The sequence below is a fragment of the Meleagris gallopavo genome, chromosome 8 (assembly GCF_000146605.3).
Source record: "Meleagris gallopavo isolate NT-WF06-2002-E0010 breed Aviagen turkey brand Nicholas breeding stock chromosome 8, Turkey_5.1, whole genome shotgun sequence".
NCBI lineage: Eukaryota > Metazoa > Chordata > Aves > Galliformes > Phasianidae > Meleagris > Meleagris gallopavo.
The window spans coordinates 17,055,377-17,078,356 of record NC_015018.2 but is presented as its reverse complement, the minus strand read 5'-3'; the positions used below and the strand labels follow the sequence as shown (position 1 = coordinate 17,078,356).

Sequence of the window (22,980 nt, the reverse complement as noted above, 5' to 3'; positions counted from 1 at the left end):
TTTGTGTCCTTGATAGAAGCTTGCAAAAAAGCATGATAAGTGCTTTCAGCAAGGATGCTACTTGAGTGGTCACAGTTAACTGGAAATTGCTGTTGCACAATGCAACTCAGTTGTTTATCTGTTTTCTAGCCACCACATTTTAAAGCCTGCATGTAAGCTGAGACTTGGAGCTGCTGTTTCAGAAGAACGTTTCTGATTAGAAGGCATGCAAAGATAGGGTCCAAAGTGACCAAAGGCTGAAACAATTTCAGCAAGGTGGTGGGAGTTGCTTGATAGTTAGAAAGGCCAACCAAACTGAAAAAAACTATATGTGTTTAGTTGCAAATCTATTTTGGATCTGGTAGTGGCTATTGTGTCAGTTGTCGCTGCTTGAACGTGGGCCTGAGCTGATGCTCTTCCTGTTTGTTAGTTTGGCTGCCCAGGGAGGTGGTGGAGTCAGCATCTTGGAAGGGCAACATGGAGATGTGGTACTGAGGGACATGGTTAGTGGGTATGGTGGGGATAGGTTGTTGGCTGGAATAGATGACCTCAGTGTTTTTTTCCAACCTTTAATAATTTTGTGATTCTATGGCTCAAGTAGCTATTACGAGGACAGAATTTGGCCAATCTTGGACAATTTCCTGTTGGCTTTACGGTCATAGCAGTTTTATGTGGTAAAGGAACAGGAATATAAAAGCATTTATGTGGCTGAGTAATTTAGAAATATCACACATACTTTAGTATGTGTGCACGTGCTCTCTCTATATACAGAATATTTTCTAAGAGCACTTTCTGTTTAGAAATGATTGCTCTTTCAATAACAAATTCAGCTGTTCACAATCATGTACTGACAGGAACCTCAGATAGGTACATTCCCAACAACAGATCAATAAAGATGATCCAAGCATCTGTCTCTCTCACGCTGCTGGCATCCACCAGATAAGATCACAGCCCTGGGAGCAGGAAGACTAGTTTCTGTGGCATGGCTGAGAGTGTATTTGCTCTGTGTTGTGTAATTACAGCTCTTGTTCTCCGGCCTCTTCAGTTATTGAATTCTAGCGCATCCTTTTCAACACAGGTACCTGCATAAGTTCAGTCATGCTGCCTCGCAGGCATCTTCTTCAGCTAGACAGCAGTAGTGGGAAGTGTTGAATTAATGTGAAGAACACTCTGTTTAATTTTGTCTTCAGGAATTTCACCTGAAAGTCTTTGATGTCTAGGGCGCATTTGGGACTACCATCTGTATGGGGCTGTGTGCTACTTCAGGCAGACTCCTTACCTGCAGGTCTCCCTCCTCACCACCATTTCCCTTGTCCCACAGAGCCAAGCTTTGTTTACCTCCTACACATCCCTGCAAGGCCCGGAGAGCATAGCCCACTTCCCCCACACCTCGCACATCCGCAGTGACAGGTCACTGTGCTTGCCAACTTGTGTTGCTGTCTCTTCGTCATAGCTTAAGAACATGTCCCTGCCCCCTTTTTTCTTTCTTCTCTATTCTGTAGCTTCAATGAACTTTTTCCTGTTGCTATAGTTACAGTGTCTTTGATGAAATTAGCCGGGTCCTTCCCTTACAGTTGGAGTCGATTCTTGGCCAGGCTTTTTTTTTTTTTTTGGCAGTAGCCCAGTCTAGTGTTAGTCATCACAGAAGTATCATGCCCGTATTCTTTGAGAGTCTCTAGGTGTTTGTTTCTCTTCCAGAAATACTGATATCCACGTAATAAAAGCTCACAGTCATCTCTAAAATCAAACTCAGCCTTGTAGGATGCAAATCTGGCATTTAAGTTGAAGGTAATTTAGCTGTTCCAGGCCTTATGTAGATCCTTGCTGATTTTTTATTTGGCCATCAGTCAGAATTTGTGGGGGTTCCTTTGCTACATCTCATCTGTTCTTTTGAAAGACTGTTACACTGCCTTTTAGGTACTCAAACTCCTACATAGAGAGGATTTCAGAATACTGTATTTGCTTCCTTTTTAAAGGAGAAAACGCAATTTATATCCATCGGCCAAGGTAGAGCCCATGACTGTGTTAGAAGGAAGAGCCTGCCTGGTTTTGTGAGCATATGCTCAAATTTTTCTTGCCTTCTCTTTTCTCAGCACAGAGCTCTCAAGCTGCTCAAGGAGTGTGCTGAAAGAAGGAATGTCTGGGAGCACAGGGATGGCAAAGTGTGGGTGTAGTGCCTGGGTGGGCTTTGGTAGCTGAATGTCTCTTGAAATGTAACAAACCACAGACATAAGGTCTAAAACCAAAAGCATTATATCTAAGCTGATCTAGAAGTAATTCAAAGTCAATTGTTTTTTTTTGTTGTTTGTTTGTTTGTTTGTTTTAAATTATTTTTCTTTCTTTTATGTCCCCATTTGTTATGTATGCAGGAGTTCTGTTCTCAGGTTCTGTCTGATTAGTTGGTACCAACGAGAATTGGAAGAGGGTGCTATCAAAACATCTCTGTTAGATTGCTGGAATGCCAGATGGAAGGGTGTGCTTCTAGGAGCTATTACCCAACATGGAGCCCATAGGAAAAAGTAGTAAATATGCCCTGTTTCAGGTGTTTAAGTCTCGAACAAATTTGCCTCCCAGCTTCACAGATGTAGGGAAGCAGTGATATAGATATGTAACCAAATGTTAGGACTTGCTCTATTTGAAATTGTTTTTTGAAGAATTTGTTTCTTGTTGTTTCTTGTTTCTTGTTATTCAGAAAAGCAAACAAGCCTTTGCAGATAAGTTTCCAGGTTTTACCAGTGGAATAATCATGTCCAGTAGCATTTATGGTACATGGATGTTTGGAAAGCAGGAACCAGTAAATGATGAAACATTATGGTGAAATCTAGTTTATTTCAGTAGTAGTTAAGATTGTCATCCTTATTAGTCAGGGTTTGCATACTGAAAAGTAACAGATACATTCATCACTGATTTCAGTTTCAGGAATTTCAGCTTTTCTATTTCCATCCTGTGTGATATTTCCAGTTTAATTCTGAGTTCTGTGATAGATAGGAAGTTGCTCGGTAACTCCGCTTCATTTCCTGAAATGACATACATGTGGTTATTCAGAATTGCTTCAGGACATCACTGGGATACTTTTCTTTACATCACTGTTTCCTTAAAGCAAGAGCTGTTGGTTTTAGTAGTTGGATGTTTGCCTTTGGATGTCAGTGAGGCAGAGCTGAGAAACATCCTTTCCAAAACAGATGGCATCTGAGGAAAGGGCTTTGCAGTAGTGATAGAGAGGTCGTTGTTCTACTATTTCTCAGTTTGTACTTGTCTTGCCTACTTGATTTTCAGCAGTAATATGTAGGTAAGCAAACAAAACAGCTTAGTAAATGTGTCAAATCAGACTGATGTCAATAGAAGCAACACCCCCAAAAGTCACAGCTCTATCATGTTCTCCATACTTGGTTTATAATACCAGCTTTAGAATAGTCACATAACTGATTTACTCTTGCAATAATCTTATTCTTCCTCTTTCAGAATGAGAAGGCTTTGGGGCATTCTGTGAGCCGCTCTAGTAACATCTCAAAGGTATGTTCCTCGATATAACTCAGTCTTTGATAAGTTTGGGGGATAATGGGATTTCTTTCATTTCAAATTTGAAGTGATAGACGTCACAGTGTGACCAGTGTCTTATGCTGCTTATGGCTGTCTGTAATTGATAGTCACTCTGCTGAAACATTAGAATTCTCTGGTGTTATGCAGATTATCTTTACAGGTCAAATGAAATGGAAGCTACAGTAGGTTTTCTCTTTCACACTGTCAGCCTCCTTAGCTTGATAGGAGCGAGATAGATGACAGATGCCTGAGATTTTATCTTGGGAAAAAAGTGCTCCAAAACTATCACTCAAGTATGTTCTTTTTTTTTTTTCCCCATAAGCTGTCCAGTTTAATGTGAGATGGATATAACCATGCATCCATAATGTGTATCAGATACATACTTAAATATTGCTTTATTGTCACCTCATTTGAATAATACTGGTATTGTCATGAAGTGCAGTGTTATTAGGGCATGGCTATGTAAGTATTCTAAAGCGTTATATACTACAAAGTCTGATCTAGTAAGGGAAGCGTGATGAACTGCCCATTCTAATGCTTCAGTTTAACAAATGCATCAACATCATTATGCATCAACAAAACATCAAAAAACACAATCGCTTTATGTCATCAGAAAAAGAAAAAAATCTTCTTCCAAAAGAGCTTGATGCAAGAACATACTTGCTCCTCCTACATCTTACCAGACATTTTAATTAGCTGAAATCTAATGTGCTTTCAGCATACCTTGTTGCTTACACGGGTACAATTGTTTGAAGGCTTTGTGCAAGCAACACTGTGCTGGTTGGCTAGTATTTTTCATGGGGTGCATGAGCCTTAACCCGTCTTTTTCAAGGTTATTATTGCTGGTGATAATGACTTCTAATGACAGAATGAGTCATTGTGTCTGTGACATGCTCAAGTCACTTTATTCCATTTTGGATACTTCAGGATACATGAAGTTATTTGTGCCTATCTCCAGCAAAGGAAAGAGTGGCTGCTCTTTGTGGCTTATATGGGCACAGACAACTTTCACTTTGGAGCGGAAAGACAAGACTGCTGAATGTCTTAAATAACAAGTAGGGCAACTGCCCATTGCTTAAGGCATTGACCAAGCTGATATGGTATTGTCATGGAGCAGTGCAGCATTATCTTTTGTGTTCAGCTTCCGAAAAAAATGTATTCACACAAAGGGTTTTGAAGTAAACATAATGTAAGTATAACTTCTGATTCATCCTCTCCCAAAACAGGACTGTGCCTATTCCTTGTTGCCCTTGCTCTTCACTTCCTAGGACTTTTTCTTGGATTTTCAGGCATTGTTCAAAAGAAATGGCAATTTTTATCAAGTATCATTGTACTTTTCCCAGAGTGTGCAAAATTCAACACAAGATGCCTTTCTGCAGCAGCTGTTTCATTCCTATTCCCTCTGTTGTTCTCACAGAGGAGCCCTATCCCAGCAGAAGCAGCAGACATAAAGCTGGCTGCACAGTTCATTCCTAATTCATCAAGAGCTGTTGGTACATTGGGAAGGACCAGACTTTCTGGCAGAGCTCTCCCTGGGAGCACTGGCAAGTGAGACACCAAGATTTGTATTCTTCTTGAAGCACTGAAATGTTCAAAGTGATTGCTGTGTGTTGCAAAAGCTAAAGTTCTCAAGAGGAGCAGAAGTCAGCTTTGCCAGTTCAACTTGTGAGAATTGTTGATTCCAAACATGAGTTTCCCAGAGGTACAAATGTTCTTATGTCCCTCTGTCACCTGCATCTTATCCATTCCATGCTGCTGCTTCATTCTGGAGATTGCTCTTAGCAAGGGCAAGAGGTGGAAGTCCCTCCGGTGAAATTAGTCAGAGATTTACCTCATTCATCTGCATGCTGTCTTGTGCATCCAGACAATTCAGTGCTAAGCTGCAACAATTTATATTGCAGCCCACAAGTGGAATGGCTGTCACAACCAATTTGTAGGACAAACCAGGGAAGATTATAGTTAGCAGGATACTGCATAGAAGCTTGAGTACATGGAAAATTTCATTTGTTCCAAAGTTTAATAGGAAAGTACCTTTTATGTCTGTCTAGAATAGTCTAACGACCTGGCCAATAAGGCAGATTGAATGCATGTAAAGGAAAATGTAAGGAAGTGCTTGGAAGTGTATATAGCCCTTTCTGCAGTCCTCAGAGCTTTTTGTCACTGCACTGTTCTAAGAGGAGCTATGTAACTAAAGCTGAGTTTAATCAGCTATGTGCTTCTTTTCCAGATTTGCTGGGGGGTGTGTGTGTGTGTGTGTGTGTGTGTTCGTTCGTGTGTTTACAGAAGCAATGATCACACTTTCTGCAAAGGACTGTTGAAGCTATTTTTTTTTTCCACTCAGATCTAGCATACAGTATAGCTGCTACAGACACTCAGCGCTGGCACTTGATTCAAAGCCCTTTCTGGTGCTGATATGTCATTACGAACCTGCTGTGATTATTACTGTGTGTCTTTCCACTGTTCTCAGTTGTACAGTACAACGTGAGTGGAAAGGATTGAGTCAGAACTCAGCCTCTAGCCAAGAGAGGATGCTGTGTTATTCGGTGTGACCGAGGAAAGGAGCTGATGCCGTAGGGCTCAAAGTGGTCAAGGAGGGAGGCAGGCAGATGGCATCGCTAAAATGAGATCAGCTGGTGAAGGTAGCGGGGCTCTCTGAGCGTAGACCCAAGTGCTGGGGCCATGTGGAGCAAAAGGGGCAAAAAGGGCAGTCCTTCAGGAGGAGATGCCAAGAGAGGCTGAAGAGATGCTGGTACATGTGGCCAGGCCAAGAAATAAGAATGTGAACATTTGGCTGGGGATGATGGCCAGCAGTAGCAGAAAAAGAAGTAGGGGATAAGATGTAGGAGGATCTTCTTGTGGTGCTATTAGATTCTGTGCAGTCTGTTGCGCGCTGGGGGATGTGGCATTCCTCCAGGCCCTTTTTTACTTTTTTGGTGAGTATATTTCAAACACTCCTTTTAAATCTGCTCCACAAAAAACATGTTTGAATTTATGGAATCTTTTCTGTATTTGTTTTGAAGTCTAAAAAAAAAAAAAAAAGTGTTGGAGGGAAATTGAATTGATTTAGCCATAGGACTCAGACAAGGCCCAGTTCCAAACACCATGTTCAAGACCAGTGACACTGATTGGAACATTTCTGACTGACACACAACTATACAGGCTGAATTCACATCTCAGCTCTATGCCCTAAGCCAGCGTTTTTACCAAGAAGCCACCATTCATTAGTAAGTGCCTTCATCATACAAGCCATACAGAAATGATTAACCTTAATAAGCTTCATCCTCTCTATATAGATAAAATTGACCCAAAAGCACAGCTACTCACTGAGAGTAGCTAAAAAGAGGATTTTCACAGTATTGATAATTCGCATCCTCTGGTCTTAAATAAAGAAATTTTGCTAACAAGCAAATTAAACGGGATACTGACAGAGCTGATCTGTAAATAGTTATCCTCAAATTAGTGATGTTGTTTAGCGTTAAAGTATCTAGTAAACTGATGATTTGATGTAGGGAAATATCTTCAGGTCATCTGTGTACTGTTCCTGTCATCTGGTTTCTCTGGAGGGCTGATTTTAGTGTTCAGGGGAAGTACCTTTCAGTCTTATTTTCGTAGCCCTCTGAGAGGTAAACTTTGAAAGTGCTAATACTGAGATGGCAGCAAAGAAATCAAAAGTGCACTGCTTCAAAAATGTAAATGCTTTGTCTTTTCTGAAAGCCGGCACAGCTTTATCTTTTGAGCAGGAGCACATAGTAAAATATTAAATTATTCTTGGACTGAATGGCAGCCAGTGCAGATGCAAAGTGGTAGCCTAAGCTTGCTATGAAATTTAAAATCCATTTAGGCTGTTCATCAGCTTGGAACAGATTTAGAAAAGCATATGAATACACACATCCACTGTTGCCTGAAGCTTTGATGGATTCAGTGAGCATTCGTCCATAGAAAAGCTGTCCAGGTTTTTTAGTTGCTGAGCTGAGCTGTCCTGTAGTCTATCAGATGACCAGGGCTCACTGTGAAGGTCTGCTGCTCAGAAGTGCTCTGCCCAGGTACATGAATCAAGGGGAAAAGGGATGGGGAAAGAGAAGTTGCTTAAACAAAATAAATTCTGATACGACTGAGATGCTCTAGAAAAACAAGACTGCATAGTGTGAAGATGAAGGGATGCACTTTTCCCCACTCAGAAAGGCAGGTGAGCTTGTGCCTGGGCACAGTGCAATAGGGAGGACTTTCTCTCCTGGTTTCTAGATGTAATTTTAATTATTGTCATGTATGTTATGCAGAGTATGGAACAAAGTTCTTCAAGGAGCCAGCTGCCAGTTCCTGTCAAATTGTTTTCAGAACTATTTTATGGAGTCGATCATCCTGAAAATACCAAATATCTGTTTCCCACATCTTCATGAACAGTTTCTTCCTACGTCCTGTACCTACATTTCATCCTTGTTGAATAAAAAAATGTTCTTTTAATCTAAGATGCTAATACACTGGAGCATTTGGGACAAACTTAGGAACTCTTTTTTTCTTTGGCAGTCGAAGTCATGGTTTTATCAAGCATCACTGGTGAACTGTTGTGATCTTTGTTTGTTTTTTTTTCCCCAATATTTTTTCTTACCACTCTCCATTCTAATAATGCATCGTATTTCAGACAAAGAAACTTGATATCAGCACACACTGGAAGACAACGTGGCGCGCATCCGGTAGAGAGGAATTGTGTAGGCTAGAATTTACTGATATTTGATCCTGCCATGCTGCAATTTAGAAAAAGCCTGTCAGCTGGGACTGTCTGCCTTTCATGATGTCCAGTCTGCAACATAGATGGCCTCTTCAGCATTTCAAGTGCCAGCTTGGCCACACAACTAGTTGTTGTCATTGCCCCATTGTTCTCGGGCATGCTGGTCCAGCTGGAGGCCTGCTTTGGAGACCACTTATAATTGCTGGAGGTCACAGCTGCAGTGCAGGAGCCTTCAGTCAGAGTGTACAGCTCTTGCTGGAAACATAAAAATACAAATGCATTGCATCCTTGTGAAGGTGGATGGCTGGAGCAGGAGAATGGTGTAGAAGTGGCCCACATCCAGCAGTTGTGTGGCATGCAAAATGATGTCGTCTTCTTGAAGAACAATAGTCACATTCCCTGTGACTCTTAGTAGTTGTTCAAGTACCTGAAGAATTGCCAGGTTAGCTATGGAGTACCCTACAGAGGCACTTAGTGTTTCTTTTTCACCAAGTCCCCACTTCTGTTTTCTCTTCTGACTTTACTGACTGTTCCTAGATCCTGCCAGGGAACAGATGTGGGGTGATTGTTCCTGGTTTCCATGCTGTAAACTAAGGAGGCAGCAGAGCCTGAGGATTTCACTGCCTCTGGAGATGCCCTACGCAAGATAAGTGTCACTCATGTCCACATCTAGCGGCAGCCCTGCCTTTTTAATACATGTTTAAGTGGGGTCTGTGCGAGACAGATAAAATAGCTTTTCGGTAATGAGATCTTCTGAAATACAGTGTGATAACCATCCCTCTGTCTTTCCTCTATGGTTCTACCACATTCGTCATTGTGATGTGTTAATGCCAGCAGAGATGAATTGGATTCAAACAAAACTCCCAGTGGCCCATCACAGACCTCACTGCTGTGTGCTGAAAAGCCTCTGGGTCATTGGGGTGGGCTATGTCCCTGACTGTTCTTGGAGGATAGATGACTCCAAAGCAGTGGTGGTAGATGTCTCCCCTTAGCCAACACCTGCAGTGATTACCTGCGTCTCTTTAAGCCCCCTGAGGGTCTGTTTCTAGTTAGAATTGGCTCGGCAAAGACGGTAACTGTTCTTACAGGAAGGAGGCAGACAAACTGCTGCCATGGTCTGTTGGTACACTGCACACCTTGTACCGTCGGTCTGTTTGACAGCACATGCAACTGCCTTCTTAAGCTTTCTTAATTATTTTTTTTAAGTTCAGCAAAAGTGAGTAATTTTGAAAGGGGTTCATCACTGTGTAAAATTAAGGCAGACCAATAATCAGAATTCCATGTTGAAATGTGAGTTGTGTTATGTTTAACTGCTTGCACTATTGTTACTTTTGTTGTTCTTTGAAGCTCCTTGTGCTGCACTTCCTCCCAAGTAAAAGACTTAAAATTATGCTGCTGTCTCTAACTCTTTGTCTGCCTTAATGTCAGTTGTATGGCAAAGGAGAGATGTGCTCTATTATAATATGTGTATAGTGCAAAGTATGTTAGTCGCCAAGTCCCTAGCTGAGACTTCTAGATGTTTTTGTAACCTGGATATTAGAGCCACAGTGTTGATCCTACTTATGTGGCACCTAGAAAGGGTAAGGTTTGTGATTCTGTGCTGAGGAAAAACTTTCTTCACTTCCTCCGGTCTTCCCATCAGTGGAGGAAATGTAATAAGGTTGTTAAAATGTCTCAGGCCCTTTTCTTTAAGAAAATGTGTAATTACTTGTACTGAAGCACAGCTGAGACTAAGACAACAGAAGATATACCCAGAAGCACCATCTCAGATGAGCAGGTTATTTTGGAGTAGGCTCAAGCCAATGACATGTTCACTGTGACTTACTTCAAAGATGATACCATTTTTTGAGGCAGGGTGGGTATTTTTGTTTTCAAGTGTGCTGCAGATAATCAGCAGTAGACCATTGGAAGAGACCAAGTTCTTTTACTTGCAGAGTGGGACGAGAATGAGAACAACCAGCTATCCCAGCATATACACACATTCGTATATGTATCTTGATGGCAGCACTGTAGAGAGTTGTGGGCTTCCTGTCATTATCCCAGAACCAGAGGGGAGGACCACACTGTGACCTCACTGAATTGCATTAGATGGGAATGTCAGTGGAAACAACTAACTAACTATTGACCTTTAGTTCTGAGCTATTTTAGGCCACCAGTCTGGCTGTACAGAGTAATTCACCGGCTTGTAGCTCCTAGGACTTCTTGTTAGAAGTAATAGTCATCCAGACTGAAGGGCATGAATATCCACAGAGATTTAGTGAGTGATTCTGAGGTTAGAAGAGTTGAATTCAAGCTTAGGATGTCTGTCAGTTAACAAAAATAGCAGAAATCCCTTATGATAAGGACTGCTTAAAAACCTATGACTGCTGTCAATATCATAAGAAGCTTACCCAAAGGTGCTACTACTTGTGAGGCTGCTACTGGATCAGTAAGGATGGTGGTAAAGGCTTTGATTGCTCATTTTCCTGGCCTCTTTGGAGCTGAGCCTTGCATGGGAGAACACTCAGGACTCCAAGCGAGCTCTCTGCTGCATTCAACCATCACATCACCTCTTCGTCATGTTCTGGCCCTAGGCTGCCAGTATTTCTTCCTTTCTTCTTTTCATGGCTTTTTTTGCTTGTTGGGTTCTGGGCAACAGCTTGCATTTTACTGCATTCTTCTCTTGTTGACAAGCTGTGTCTCACCATTAGAGGCTCATTGCTGTAACCAGTTAATGTCCTCTGGCAAATGCAGCTAGGGAAATGACTGACATGAAACAAGCTCAAGAAAATAAGTGCTTTGTTCTGTCTCACCTCAGTATCCTATTTGATCTGCAGCACAGCTGTGTAAATAGTTTCACAAGGAAAAGCATGGGAGGAGCAGAGAGTGGGAGGTATGAGAAGAGGTGAGTTGAACCATGGCTGTTAGTGGTAGCCACAACTGACATCAGCTTCAGCTGAGGATGGGGCATAGCTTCCTCTAGCATTTTGTTCTTCTACTTTGTGCTGCCTTTTCATGTGTATTAACTAGTTTTCATTTTTTAGTTGCATTTGCATTTAGTCTAAAGATGGCGTAAAAGACCTCTTATATACAAGAAACAGGAAGGTGAGAGGAAAAGGAAAGTTGCTTCAGATGGTTTTTTAATTATTTTTTTACTTCTGTGCAAGCTGCCTGACCAGTGCTGGCATCTAGACACAGTGATTTTGAAATACAAATGCAATTTCACTGTTTCTTTCTTGTCCCAGCTTTTTGATGTTCCAAGCATTGAGACTTTGACATGCTGTCTTGGTGCCAGGCAGTTGGATCAAGAAACCAGTAATGTGGGTTCAGAAGGAAATTTTGGTTCATTGAATCTAGTCATCTGCTATTAGACTGTCACATTGTATGCACGTCTGTCTTTTTTGGAATGCTTCTGAAATGAAACAGTAAAGAAAGCGGATTCTTTAAAAGCAGAATACCTTCTGTGATTTGCTTGTAGCAGAAAACCTGAGACAGATGTATTAACTGATTTGTGACTGCAGTTCCAGCAATATATTGCTCTGTTTCCATGGCAGAATATAACGTGGCTTTTTTACTGGTTCAATATTTTGTTTTTAGCAGATTGCTAAATATGTCTTTTTAAATAATTCATTACTTAAGTCATATTAATTTTCATTTGCATAATTATAGCAGCAGATTATAGTGTCAGCTCTTTCACTAACCTGTCTTTCTTTTTAAAAAAGTAATTACTGCGCTCTTTTTAAGAGATGGGTTTTAGTCAGAGATGTGCCTGCTTTTAGAATAGGTTAAACAGCAAAAAGAAAAAATTCCAAATAATAGCTGAATTAACCTCACTGTATGATCAGTCCTATATCATTAGCATGCACAAGTGGCGTAAAATGTAAGGATGATGCTTTCCGGGATAAAGCCCAAACCGATCTTTACATGTTTAATTTGTTTTGTCAGTCGTGACATTGTTCAGTTTGCTTTTTGGAGCAAGGTTATCCTGTTTTTTATTCTATATATAAACCTAGCTAGCTGGGATGGGAAAGCCACAGTGCGTTGCTGCAGGTTGAGAGGTGTGTGTTTGAGTCTCATCCTTGGCCCCTGTTGGCCCAGCTGTAAGTGGATACCTGGTTTTTCATACTCACGCACCTGAGACATCCTGATGCAATACCAGGTACATTGCTCTCTTCACTGCTGCTGGAGCACCTTCATGGTTTGCAAACTTTACTTGACTGATCAGAAGAACCGTAAACCATTGAATTGGGAAATGGGAGCAATGTTTTGCAGGAGCAAGTGAGCTGCACGGCATATCCAGCAGCTGTAGTGTGGGAGAAATGGGTTTAGAGATTCTCTGCCCATTAAGGAGTTATCAACATATCTCTCCTCACTAAAACCTTTGGGAAGCGTTCCGAAGTTTCAGTTTGATGCTCACAACATACAGCAGCAAAAAGGCCTCTAATATAGGCTGTCAAGATGGTTATTACCATATTGACTTTAGAGGCTTGTTTCTTAAGTGCTGCGTAAGCCGAAGAGCTTAGCTTTTTTGATTTCAGCTGAATTCTGAATTCAATTTCACACCGTGATCTTGTTGGTCCCATGAATGTGGCTGCCATTACAGCTTTCCTGCAAGGAGGTGGAAGGCCCTGTTGAGGTAGGAACGGGGTGAAAGGCCTCATAAAATACAAAGAGTTCTTCAGGGAAGGGTCTGGTTTGGCAGATGGTGCTTATGTGTATATACTCGTGCTGAAACTACCCCCTCTATAAATAGTCTCTGTGTCTTGTGGAAAAAAGAAAAAAAAAGGAAGGAAAAGCCCCTAATCTCTTGTCATTGTTGTAAGTGGAAGGATTAGCTATTAGGTGGTAGCTAAATTACAACTAGTTTGCATACACACCTCCATCTAATTATGCTAATTACTGTAGCATTGCTCATTTCCTGAGCGATTGTTCTGTGCAATGTCTGACAGCTGGCAGGTTCCGCTCCAGAGATGGCTGCATCTGACCTTGGGGAAAAATGTTTCTGTTCTGATCTCTGTTTTTCTAAGGATGAGACTGTGACAACCTTCCTTCTTAGCGCATGACAATGACACCTCACTTTCTTGCAACCAGCCCTTGAATATCTGATGTAGAGTGATATCTGACTCCATATGCTGGGTTCAACCCTGAAGGTGACTGCTGTGCCTACAGAACTCTTCCAACTTCTGACTTGCTTTTTTTTGTGTGTGTTTTTTTTCCCCTTTATTTTCATGTCACTGCAGGCTGGAAGTCCAACCTCTATCACAGCTCCTCATAGCTTCTCTCGGACTTCTGTTACGCCATCCAACCAGGACATCTGCAGGTAAATTGTCCTGTTTGCATAGCTACAGTGAGGCTCGTGCAAGGTTCGTTTAAGAAAAACCCAAACTGAAAAACATGTGTATGGGGAAGTAAGCAACATGGGGTTCTGGTCTGAAGCATTCCGTTTGTTTGACTAGACTGCTGTCTAACACTGCTTCACTGAATCCCACTGACTGGCCTGCTATGTTTGCCATTCCCACACTAGCTGTAATTCTCATTTCTTCACTTTTAATTATATGTGTTCTCTTATGTAATTGTTTTTTTTACTTTCTGTGCTTTTTATTCCACTGTTCTGCATGCAGTTCCAGTGCAGTGTTTTCTGAATGTTGTCATCACAGTCCAGTGCAGTCTGCTGTTGTCTTGAAAAATCCTCACTGCCAGAGCTCTCTGACACAAGGGGTCACTGTGACAGTAATCTGTCAGGACACGTTACATGCAGCAAAGAGAAACTCCCGTGGGCAGGATCGGGGCCAGGCGCTCAGGTCTGCTAAGAATATAAAGCCCACCCGCACTCTGAAATTCTCCAAGTCCCTCAATGACGTGGACCAGAAGGCACAGAGCACCGGTGAGTGCTTTGACTACGTGGAGCGAACATGCTCGGAAGGCAAATTGACCCCGACTCAAGAGCAGTGTTTGAGGATTAACAAATTTCATCTTAAAGAGAGGAAATCGCTGAATCTCAGGCCTCTTTCTTTTAGCAATTCTAAACACTCCTACATCCCTTCCCTTTCCAACTATTCGAATGCATCAGGAGGAGCAGAAAACCGCAGCGCTGTACATATCCCCTTGCTGGAGGACAGAGTGGACCATGACACCTCAAGAAGCAAAAAACTGTTGCGTTACCTTTTTTCCTTCTCCCACACCTCCAGCACCAGCAGCCTGCATAAGTTCCATGAACTGGAGAGCTATTCCAGTCACTTCCAAGCTGAGAAATCCTCCAGCATGCTGGTGGAAAGCACAGACTTCTGCTCTGAGGACATGGGAGACGATGACGTCTTTGAGGACAGCACCTCAATGAAACTGAGAACAAAAGAGCAGCGGGCACCACTGTGTTCGGTTGAGAAGGACAGTGACCTTGACTGCCCTTCCCCCCTCTCAGAAAAATTCCCCCCTCTCTCCCCGGTGTCTGCATCAGGGGATACCTGCAGGTTGGTGCATCGGAGAACCGCCTACCTTCGAGCCCTCCTGTGTGCAGTGGTGACCATTCTGCTTTCCCTGCCTTTGTGCTGTTTGTCTTTTTTTTTTTTCACCCTGTCACCTTGCTTTAATATGTGCAATGTGAAGCATGCAACCTTCTCTCTGCTTTCCTGCACCCCTCTGACGCACTTAACAAGTCTACTAAGCAAAAGCATATTCTTGGGAGTCAAATAAATTCTTCTGCAATTCGTTTCAGATTTGGGGTTCTGAGATCGCATTTTTCTTTCATCCTTGCCCAAACTGGGAATATTATGAGAGAATCAGTTACACATAGTAAAAACCAAGCTGAAAATTTCTTAGCTTTTAATGAGCAATGTGTTTTCCAGACAGCCACTGCTGAGTTGTGTCAGAGCGTAAGCAACTGAACATTGGTTTTGAGATCTGGACAATATAGCCTAAGGTTATTTCTTAACCTTTACCTCCCCATTTCTAGATGGTTAAGATGAAAGAGAGAACTAAGCATTGGTTATTAGTGATGATTATTGAGTAGTGTGAGGTCCAAAAAGGATGGGATCTCTTTGTTCCAGCTACAGAGGATTAGCTATTTGCGTAGGTGAAAGGAACATGCAGCTCTGGACTGCCTTTGTGGTAAATTGTCTGCAGGTCTGCCCCATCGCAGCTCCTGAATAAGTCTGGGGACCAGGAGATGCCAAGCACAGGAGTAACTGTCACATCCTTCCACCAGGCATTTTCTTATCATAATCTTTCTCCTCTTTGACACTGCTTTCTGAAGCTGACTTTGTTAATACCCGCCAGTAATTTTTTATTTCCTCAATACCCCATTACCAGCAAAATCTAGTTCATTACTTGCTTGTCATCAACAAGATGCTCTTTTAATCCACCCATTCTTTCAGTCCCACTTGCCAGCTATCAGCAAGGTCACAAGAGGCAAGATGCTACACATCAGTGAGAGATTTCAGTAACAGACAGGGATGGCAGCATGCCAGGATGTGCTTCACATATGCTTAGTAACTTATATTCATTCCCCGAGCTCCTTACCATCCCCCTTTCAGTTCCTGACCTCTTCCACATGGTTAGAAGGACTTAGTGATGTCTGATGCAGCGCAAGGGCTGTGCGTAAATTGAAGCTGGAAATCAAATGCCAGCACCTGGTAGTAGCTCTGTATCAGGTGTCCTTGCTGTTTGCAGTTAGATGGTGCGGGAAGCTGGGAATTTTGCAGAGCTGGTGCTTCCTTAGCAACTCTTGCAAAAAAGGAATTGGAAGAGCAAAGCCACTAGTCCTTTTAGAGTAGGTGTATTTGGGGAAAATGGATGCTGTATCTTTGCAGTGTGGTTCTGTCTCTTAGCATTTGGCAGTAGAAATAATCATTTCCCTTGTGCAAAATTTGGACCAAATTAACTCTCCAACTCTGGGTTGGGCTGGTTCACAGTTCCTTTGGGAATTTTGTTTCATCCTCTGTGTTAAATCGTAATTCATGAGTAACTGTACCTCTCTGCATATTTTGTCTTGGGAAGTGCTGTCCGATCTGTTTAAATGCTGTTTTCAGTTAAGTGCTATTGTTCTAGTAGATGAAGGGTTGTCATTTCTCGCACTTTTTGTTTTTTCTTTTGGGTACTAAATTTCTGTCAGGCTCTGTGTGTCCGCCTCATCTGTTAGAAGGCAGCTATCTAGTTAGTAGTGTCTGTGCTCAGTTATTTTGTGTATGTGTATGTGTTTGTGTAGCAAGGGAGTTCTTTAGTTTTAGCTCCTTTATACATTCCTTCGATACGTATGTCTTAGGATCCTCAACAAACAGCCGTGTGTGATCACAGATATTACATGCCTCTTCCACATGCTTTCTGCTTCCTCTTCTTCTAATGAGCAGCTTTGCTTCTGATTCAGGATATGTCACTGTGAAGGAGATGATGAGAGCCCTTTGATTACCCCCTGTCACTGCACGGGAAGTCTTCATTTTGTGCACCAAGCCTGCTTGCAGCAGTGGATCAAGAGCTCAGATACACGATGCTGTGAACTCTGCAAGTATGAGTTCATCATGGAGACAAAGCTGAAGCCTTTGCGAAAGGTAGGCTTTGTTAAACGTACGTCTGTGCTGAAAAGAGGCTGTCATTGCCCACAATCTCACAGAACCAATTTGGTGGCTCCTTAGTAATTCTGGTCAGTTCTGAATAGGTGCTGAAGGATTTTGGTAGACTAACACTCAGCTTCATGAATTCAACATCAGTAGAGTCCAGGTCTGAGAGGTGGTATTTTCCTGCTCTAACCATTGTCATAATTCTGCTTCAAGAATTCATCAACTGCCCAAGCGAGAAATGAATCTCAGTCCTTCCTCCCTTTACACTGCCCTACATGTAAAATATAGATTTAGTACAGCCCAGCAGTGCTCTCTGTAAATGCACTCATGTACACTCACACCCATGCATATGTGCATGCAGCAGCCTGATTTTTTCACAGTTGGTTTTCAGAGCTGATGCACAAAGGCATTTGCTTTCCGGTTATCCATGCTGTTTCTCTGGAAATATTGTGTTTGTATTACTGCTGTCTGCTTTGATTTGCTGTGCTGTGATCCACATGGCTTTTAAAGTTCCTTGAAAATATGAAGATCTCAGTTTAAAGTTACTTTAAATCATATGTTCTGAATGTAAATTGATTGAAATTTTAGCTTTTTTTTTTTTTTAGGAGCATACCTATTTGAGTGTAAGTAGAAGGATATTCACTGATAAATGTTTTCACTTTTACCTTATCTTAGATTATGTATGATCAGGTTTTAGTACTTTGGGTTGTTATAACTTGTTTTTGTTTTATAAACAAATTACTTTTCCCAAGTCTAGTGATTTAGAACTTAGATATCTAAGTGCTTTGTGTCTTGTAAGACCAGTTTTGTTCTCCCACGTTTGCCAGGCTTTCAAATCCAGTTGGTCCTTACCATCAGGATTCTGAGGTGAAAGTCACTGGTGTTCTTACCACAGACAAATCTTGCTGTGGAAGAGGTTAATAGCAATAATTTCAGTCTGAAACTAGAATAACTGAGAAACATTCAAATATGATTATCCTAAATGATAAGGGATGGGAAGTCCAGACTGCAGCCATCTGAAAGCTGCTGTGAGAACTTGTCTGACTTCTAAAAGTGAATCCTAACAGAAAATAGAGCAGATTTCAAACTCTTTGTTGGTTTTGATATATTTATTTTTTCTTAATGGAGATCTACAGTCCACAAATTATATAGCAAAGGATGTAGTGTTGACAGCGCAACCTCTGCTTATGACAGCAGAGAAGCACTGCCATCTAAGCTGTAGCTTTTTCTTTGGTAGCCTCTTAGCACAAAGCATAGTAGCTCAGAGCTGCGGTTATGTCTGCCACAGGCTCTGCTATCACACAGACAGAACTGCACAGCCCATCTGGAGGATGTGAAAGAAACTGGAGGAGCCCAAATAAAAAAGACTTGCCATAGGTGATGGTTAGCTGCTGATTTTTCTGTGCTCACCCTGCCTGGAGTGGGCGGGAAGCATTTCCTGCATATTGGTACGCAGAGAGAAAAAGCTGTTGGGCACCTTCAGAAATGAGTCATTAGGCATCAGTAATTATATCTGAACAGGTCATCCATGGGAGAGAGACCAGATGCCAGGAGGTGGGGGCTGAGCCATAAGTAGAAGGATAAGAAGGAATTTACCTTTCAAATATGTCTGAAGGGTCCTTTAGAGGTTCAGCTGCAGCCAGAAGACAAGCTCATCCTTTATCATATCCTGTCAGTCAGGACAAAACAGTCTGGAACTGGTGATTACGAACAGGATGGAACAAATAATAGGGCTTGTGCTTGTCTGCAGGGCAGAAATGAAATTTAGCATCCTCAAAGACTTAAGGCTGTATTGCATCACTGCATATTGGCCTGTCGTATGTTCAAATGCTAAGTTATAAGGGGAAGAGAGTGAGGAGCAAACTGCATCACAGTACAAGTGGAAGTGAGGGGAGACAAGAGAGGGAGTCTCCATTTTATAATTCAAATGAAAACAAAACAAAGAAATAAAACCTAAAAGTTCTGTAGATTTAATAGAAATGCTGCCTTTTTAAATTGTGAAGTGTTTCTTGCTGTGTCAAGAATAATGCAGCAGGGACCTCTGGATTCTAGTTTCTTCTCTGGGCTAGGGCAGAATCAAACTAGCAGGATAGCTTCTCTGCCGTGCACTCCTGTCTTTGGAAAGATGAAGTGGTATGGGATGGTTTGGCAGCTGTGATGCCAGCATATAATAAGAGAAGTAAGAGGCCAGTGGAAGATCTCTACCTGCAAAACGGAAAAGAGGAATACAGTCAAAATGCAAGTCCTTGTGGCCCTGTAAGAGTATTCACACATGCTTACACTTTGACAGAATAAATGAATCAAATTGTATTTTCTGTAGATAATGAACACCATTGTTTAGATGCAAAATCCATTTCCTATTTAAAACGTATTATCCAAAGCAAAAGTTTTGTCCGGTCTTTTTGTAACAATAATTGAAAGTGTGTAGTTTTCTAGCATGATGTGTGTCTGGTATATCACTGCTGGAAATCTTTTGTTCTTCTGCCATGATGAGATTTAGATGTCCACTGATACAGAAATGTGGCTTTGACTTACCAAAGAGATTGCCTGTTGGCAAGACAGAGAATATCACAGAATCTCTGTTTTGTGGTTCAACCATTCTTCTATTTACAGCAGTGTTAACAATGATTCAACCTGATGAGTGATCTCATTAAGGTCATCCTCATTATCTTCCACACTTTTCCTCCTTTTCAAAGTCATCTTTTTCTGCAAGTTATTCTAGGAGACAGCAAATGCACTTCTCTAGAATGTATGAGGTATGGGTATGTATGAGAAGCTGATGTGCCCCTGTATGCAGTTTGTGAAAATACAAGGAAAGCTTGTCTTAACACTGTTCCATGCAAATATGATGAGGGATGTGCAACACACCTGCAAAAGTTTTCTTCATACAGATAAATTGCTTTGGAAACAAAAAGAAAAAAAGCCCAACAATTTCCTGGTGCCATTGGTAGAAAAGTAAAGAAAAGCTGATTCTGCAAAAATTCCCTGTATACTTGAAGCACCTGTAGTAACTGTCTACTTTCTTTGTGTCCTTTCTAAATGACAGTGACCTGATGTCATGGTTTCTCCTGGGGCTGTATAAACATTATGATAGGTGCAGGTCTGGGGTTTAATTTGCTGCATCCTTTCAATTGTAAAAGATATCATCTCCGTTCTGCTGTATACTTTTAGGGCACATATTTAAGTGTACTTGAAACACTGAAAATAAAATCCATATTTAACTTTAAGTAGTGCTAAATATACATGAAGATTGAATGAAGCCTCCAAAGGTGGGAGGTGAGAACTAAATAGCCTTGAGCTGAGTGCTAAACAGCTTTGACTGCACACTGGGGTACTCTAACGACCCACAGCGAGATGCCATACACATAGTGGGCGATTGGATCGTGCACCACTCCTGCAGTGTGTTACTGAATGGCTGCCTGGGCAGTGGCACCCTTTTGCCTTTCATGATGCTCATTTCTGACTGTGGGTGCTTGCTGTTCATTGCTTTGCGAATACACTAAAGAACAGACTTGCTTGTGCTGAGCTAGGATCCCTGTGGGATAACTCAGTGCTGCAGCTCTGGATGGAGCTGAGTGCTGTTATCCCCTCCTGCTCCAGGAGTGATTGCACCCATTGTGGCAGAGCAAGCTGCCAGCTGCACGCAGTGTGGTCAGAGCAAGAATAGTGTGACTTACAAAACTTAGGGGGAAACTGGTCCTTTGGCTGCTTTTGGTTTTGATCAGTGTTTTCTCTTTATACTCTCTGGTAACTGTGATAAACACTTAATCTCTTGTTCTGCTTCTGGATTTCTTGCCAGTGGGAGAAGCTGCAGATGACAGCCAGCGAGAGGAGGAAGATCATGTGCTCTGTAACATTCCATATCATTGCCATCACCTGCGTTGTGTGGTCTCTGTATGTCCTCATAGACAGGACTGCTGAAGAGATTAAACAAGGACAGACTACTGGTACGTTACTTGGTTATCTTCCTACTTACTCATTTGGAATTATTCTTTGTCCTGAATTTAGAGAGGATGCAAAGCCTGAGAATGCAGGTAATGCTTTTTCTTAGATCAGTCAGCTTTAGGCAGAGATTGAGTTGGTTTAAAAGAACAGTTCTAAAGTGATTTAGTTAAATTGGTGTAAATTTGTCTGTGGGTGCTTTTAAGTCTATTAGGTGTCAATTTTGCACTTGTGAAATGCACAGATACAGGAGGAAACCACTGTAGCCAAACACAAAATTGCACTGGCTTTGCTAATTTAGTTCTAAGCTGGAACACTTACTGAGATGACAAGCATACAAGCATTTGTTTGCTGCTATGACTACCTTTAGCTGAGTAGAAAGAGAACAATTTAAAAAAAGAAAAGAAGGAAGAGGAACCAAAATCCAAACCTCTGAGCTAAACTAACAGGATTATTTTTTCTATTCAGCCATCTTTGAGACATGTTAGCACAACTTTTCTGCTGGAGACACACTTGACTGCAGAAATTAGAGTGGTTGTGTGGGGAGCAGAGAAACTCAGGTTGATTCTTAGAATTCCAATTCACACAGCTGAGATGAGGTGCGCTGCAATTGATGCTGTGGTTGCCACCCCACTACACGGATGTCTTAACTTCCAACGTAGCAGGTTCCAACGTAGCAGGTTCCAACGTAGCAGTGTGTGCCAGCTGTGAGCTTACCAAAATGAAATGGGTTGGCTTTGTAGTGCTGGGCTGTGAATTTGCTGCTCTTGCAGAACTGTTTTTTCAGGCAGCTGAGCTCCCTCTAAAGGTAGGGATTGGAGTAACAGGCTGTGCACCAAGGCTGGGTTTTAAGGCAAACTGTCCTTGCTCACAGGGCAGAGCACTGAACGCCAACCTCATATGCAGTTGGGAAATGTTTGGCTTGGGTTTGAAGAGCTGAGCATCTATAAATCTGCAAATCCACAGAGCTCTTACAGTCTGTAGAGCAGAGTCACACTTCAGACAGCTTTGCTGTCATTTGTTCAGTTTAGCTGTGGAGTGATTGTTCATAGTTTCAGTCAGGAAGCTGCTTTGAATGAAAGTTTGTAGTTTCTGTTCCATCCAACACCATCTTTTCCATGTATGGTAGAAATTGTTCTTTCAGTGTAAGGTTTCCATATGATAAAGAAAAGCACTTGCTCTCAAAGATTTATCGTGTCCTCGTTATTTTATTCAATACATTCAACGAACATGACTAGGAATAGTATGACTACATAGTACTTGTTACTCCGCTTTCTTTGCTTCCTTCATTTGGATTCTAAATTTGAGGGATGCTCTGAGGAGCTGGAGTGCTTGTGTGGAGCATGCGTGTGTTTATGCATTCACGTCTGCACGGCAAAGCGTAGGCTATTGCTGCCTCCAGATGGCATCAGAAAGCTCCCCTGTGAATTGGAGGTTCAGGTATTCATCACTAGTGGGATTTCATCAGTAGTCATGTTGCAGTGCTCTTTGGGTTTGGAGATTAAAATATTTTCACTTGTCCTACGCTGCTGTGCATTTCCAAAAGAACAGTGGCTGTATCTTGTAAAAACTTTGAAGACTTAGCTATGATTTTGTTACACTGTTAATTCTCTGAGAAACCTGAAAGTGAGTAGTTCAGCATGATTTCATATCCATCTTGGGATGCTTATCTTTCAAAAGGAGAGAGACTGGATGGATACAGGATGTTTATAAGCAGAAGATGTATAAAATTAGTCATTTCTCATTTAAAAGTAGGTTATAGGGATGTAACGAGATCCAATGGCTAGGAGTTCAAATCGGGCACATTCAGGAAAAGTACTGGTGGTCATTTTCAATATGTCAAGTGAGCTTGCCAGAATGCTTCAGCATCTCCAACACCTGCCATTTTGCATCAGAAGAGATGCTGTAGTTCATCTTCGAGCTACTGGGTCTTATGCAGATAATCAAATTGTCAGTTTTGTGTCAAGAATGTCTCAAGCTGAATGGTGACAATGGTTCCCTTCAAAGACTATGGCTGTGTGTACTGTGTGATCACAGAGTGGAACAGGTCTCTGCAGAACAGCTCAGTCATAAAGGAACAAGTGTTTTTGTGGGTTTTTTCTCTTTGAGGAGTGATATGTTATGTGAACTCAACAAGCTTAGAAGTTTACGTGTATTAAACCTGAAGGGAGAAAAAAAAGGGAGAACAAGAAAAACGGCAAAGTAAGAACTCTTAAGGGGTGTCTTTGAGAGACTCAGTATTGACCTGATATTTTCTCTATTCCT

At 41.7% G+C, this 22,980-nt stretch overlaps 1 protein-coding gene across 5 annotated transcripts in view; it reads left to right on the top strand.

The window, feature by feature from the left end:
- MARCHF8 (membrane associated ring-CH-type finger 8) overlaps positions 1-22,980 on the top strand; it is an 86,483-nt gene that overhangs the window by 58,750 nt on the left and 4,753 nt on the right. For 3 of the 5 annotated variants that reach the window (XM_010714447.3, XM_010714448.3, XM_019617613.2), the window contains 5 exons: positions 3,442-3,492; positions 13,465-13,544; positions 13,846-14,691; positions 16,584-16,764; positions 20,573-20,720. In XM_010714447.3, the coding sequence (XP_010712749.1) occupies positions 3,442-3,492; positions 13,465-13,544; positions 13,846-14,691; positions 16,584-16,764; positions 20,573-20,720 (1,306 nt within the window). The remainder of the gene's footprint in view (positions 1-3,441; positions 3,493-13,464; positions 13,545-13,845; positions 14,692-16,583; positions 16,765-20,572; positions 20,721-22,980) is intronic. The other 2 variants (XM_010714449.3, XM_010714450.3) reach the window with 2 other exon arrangements.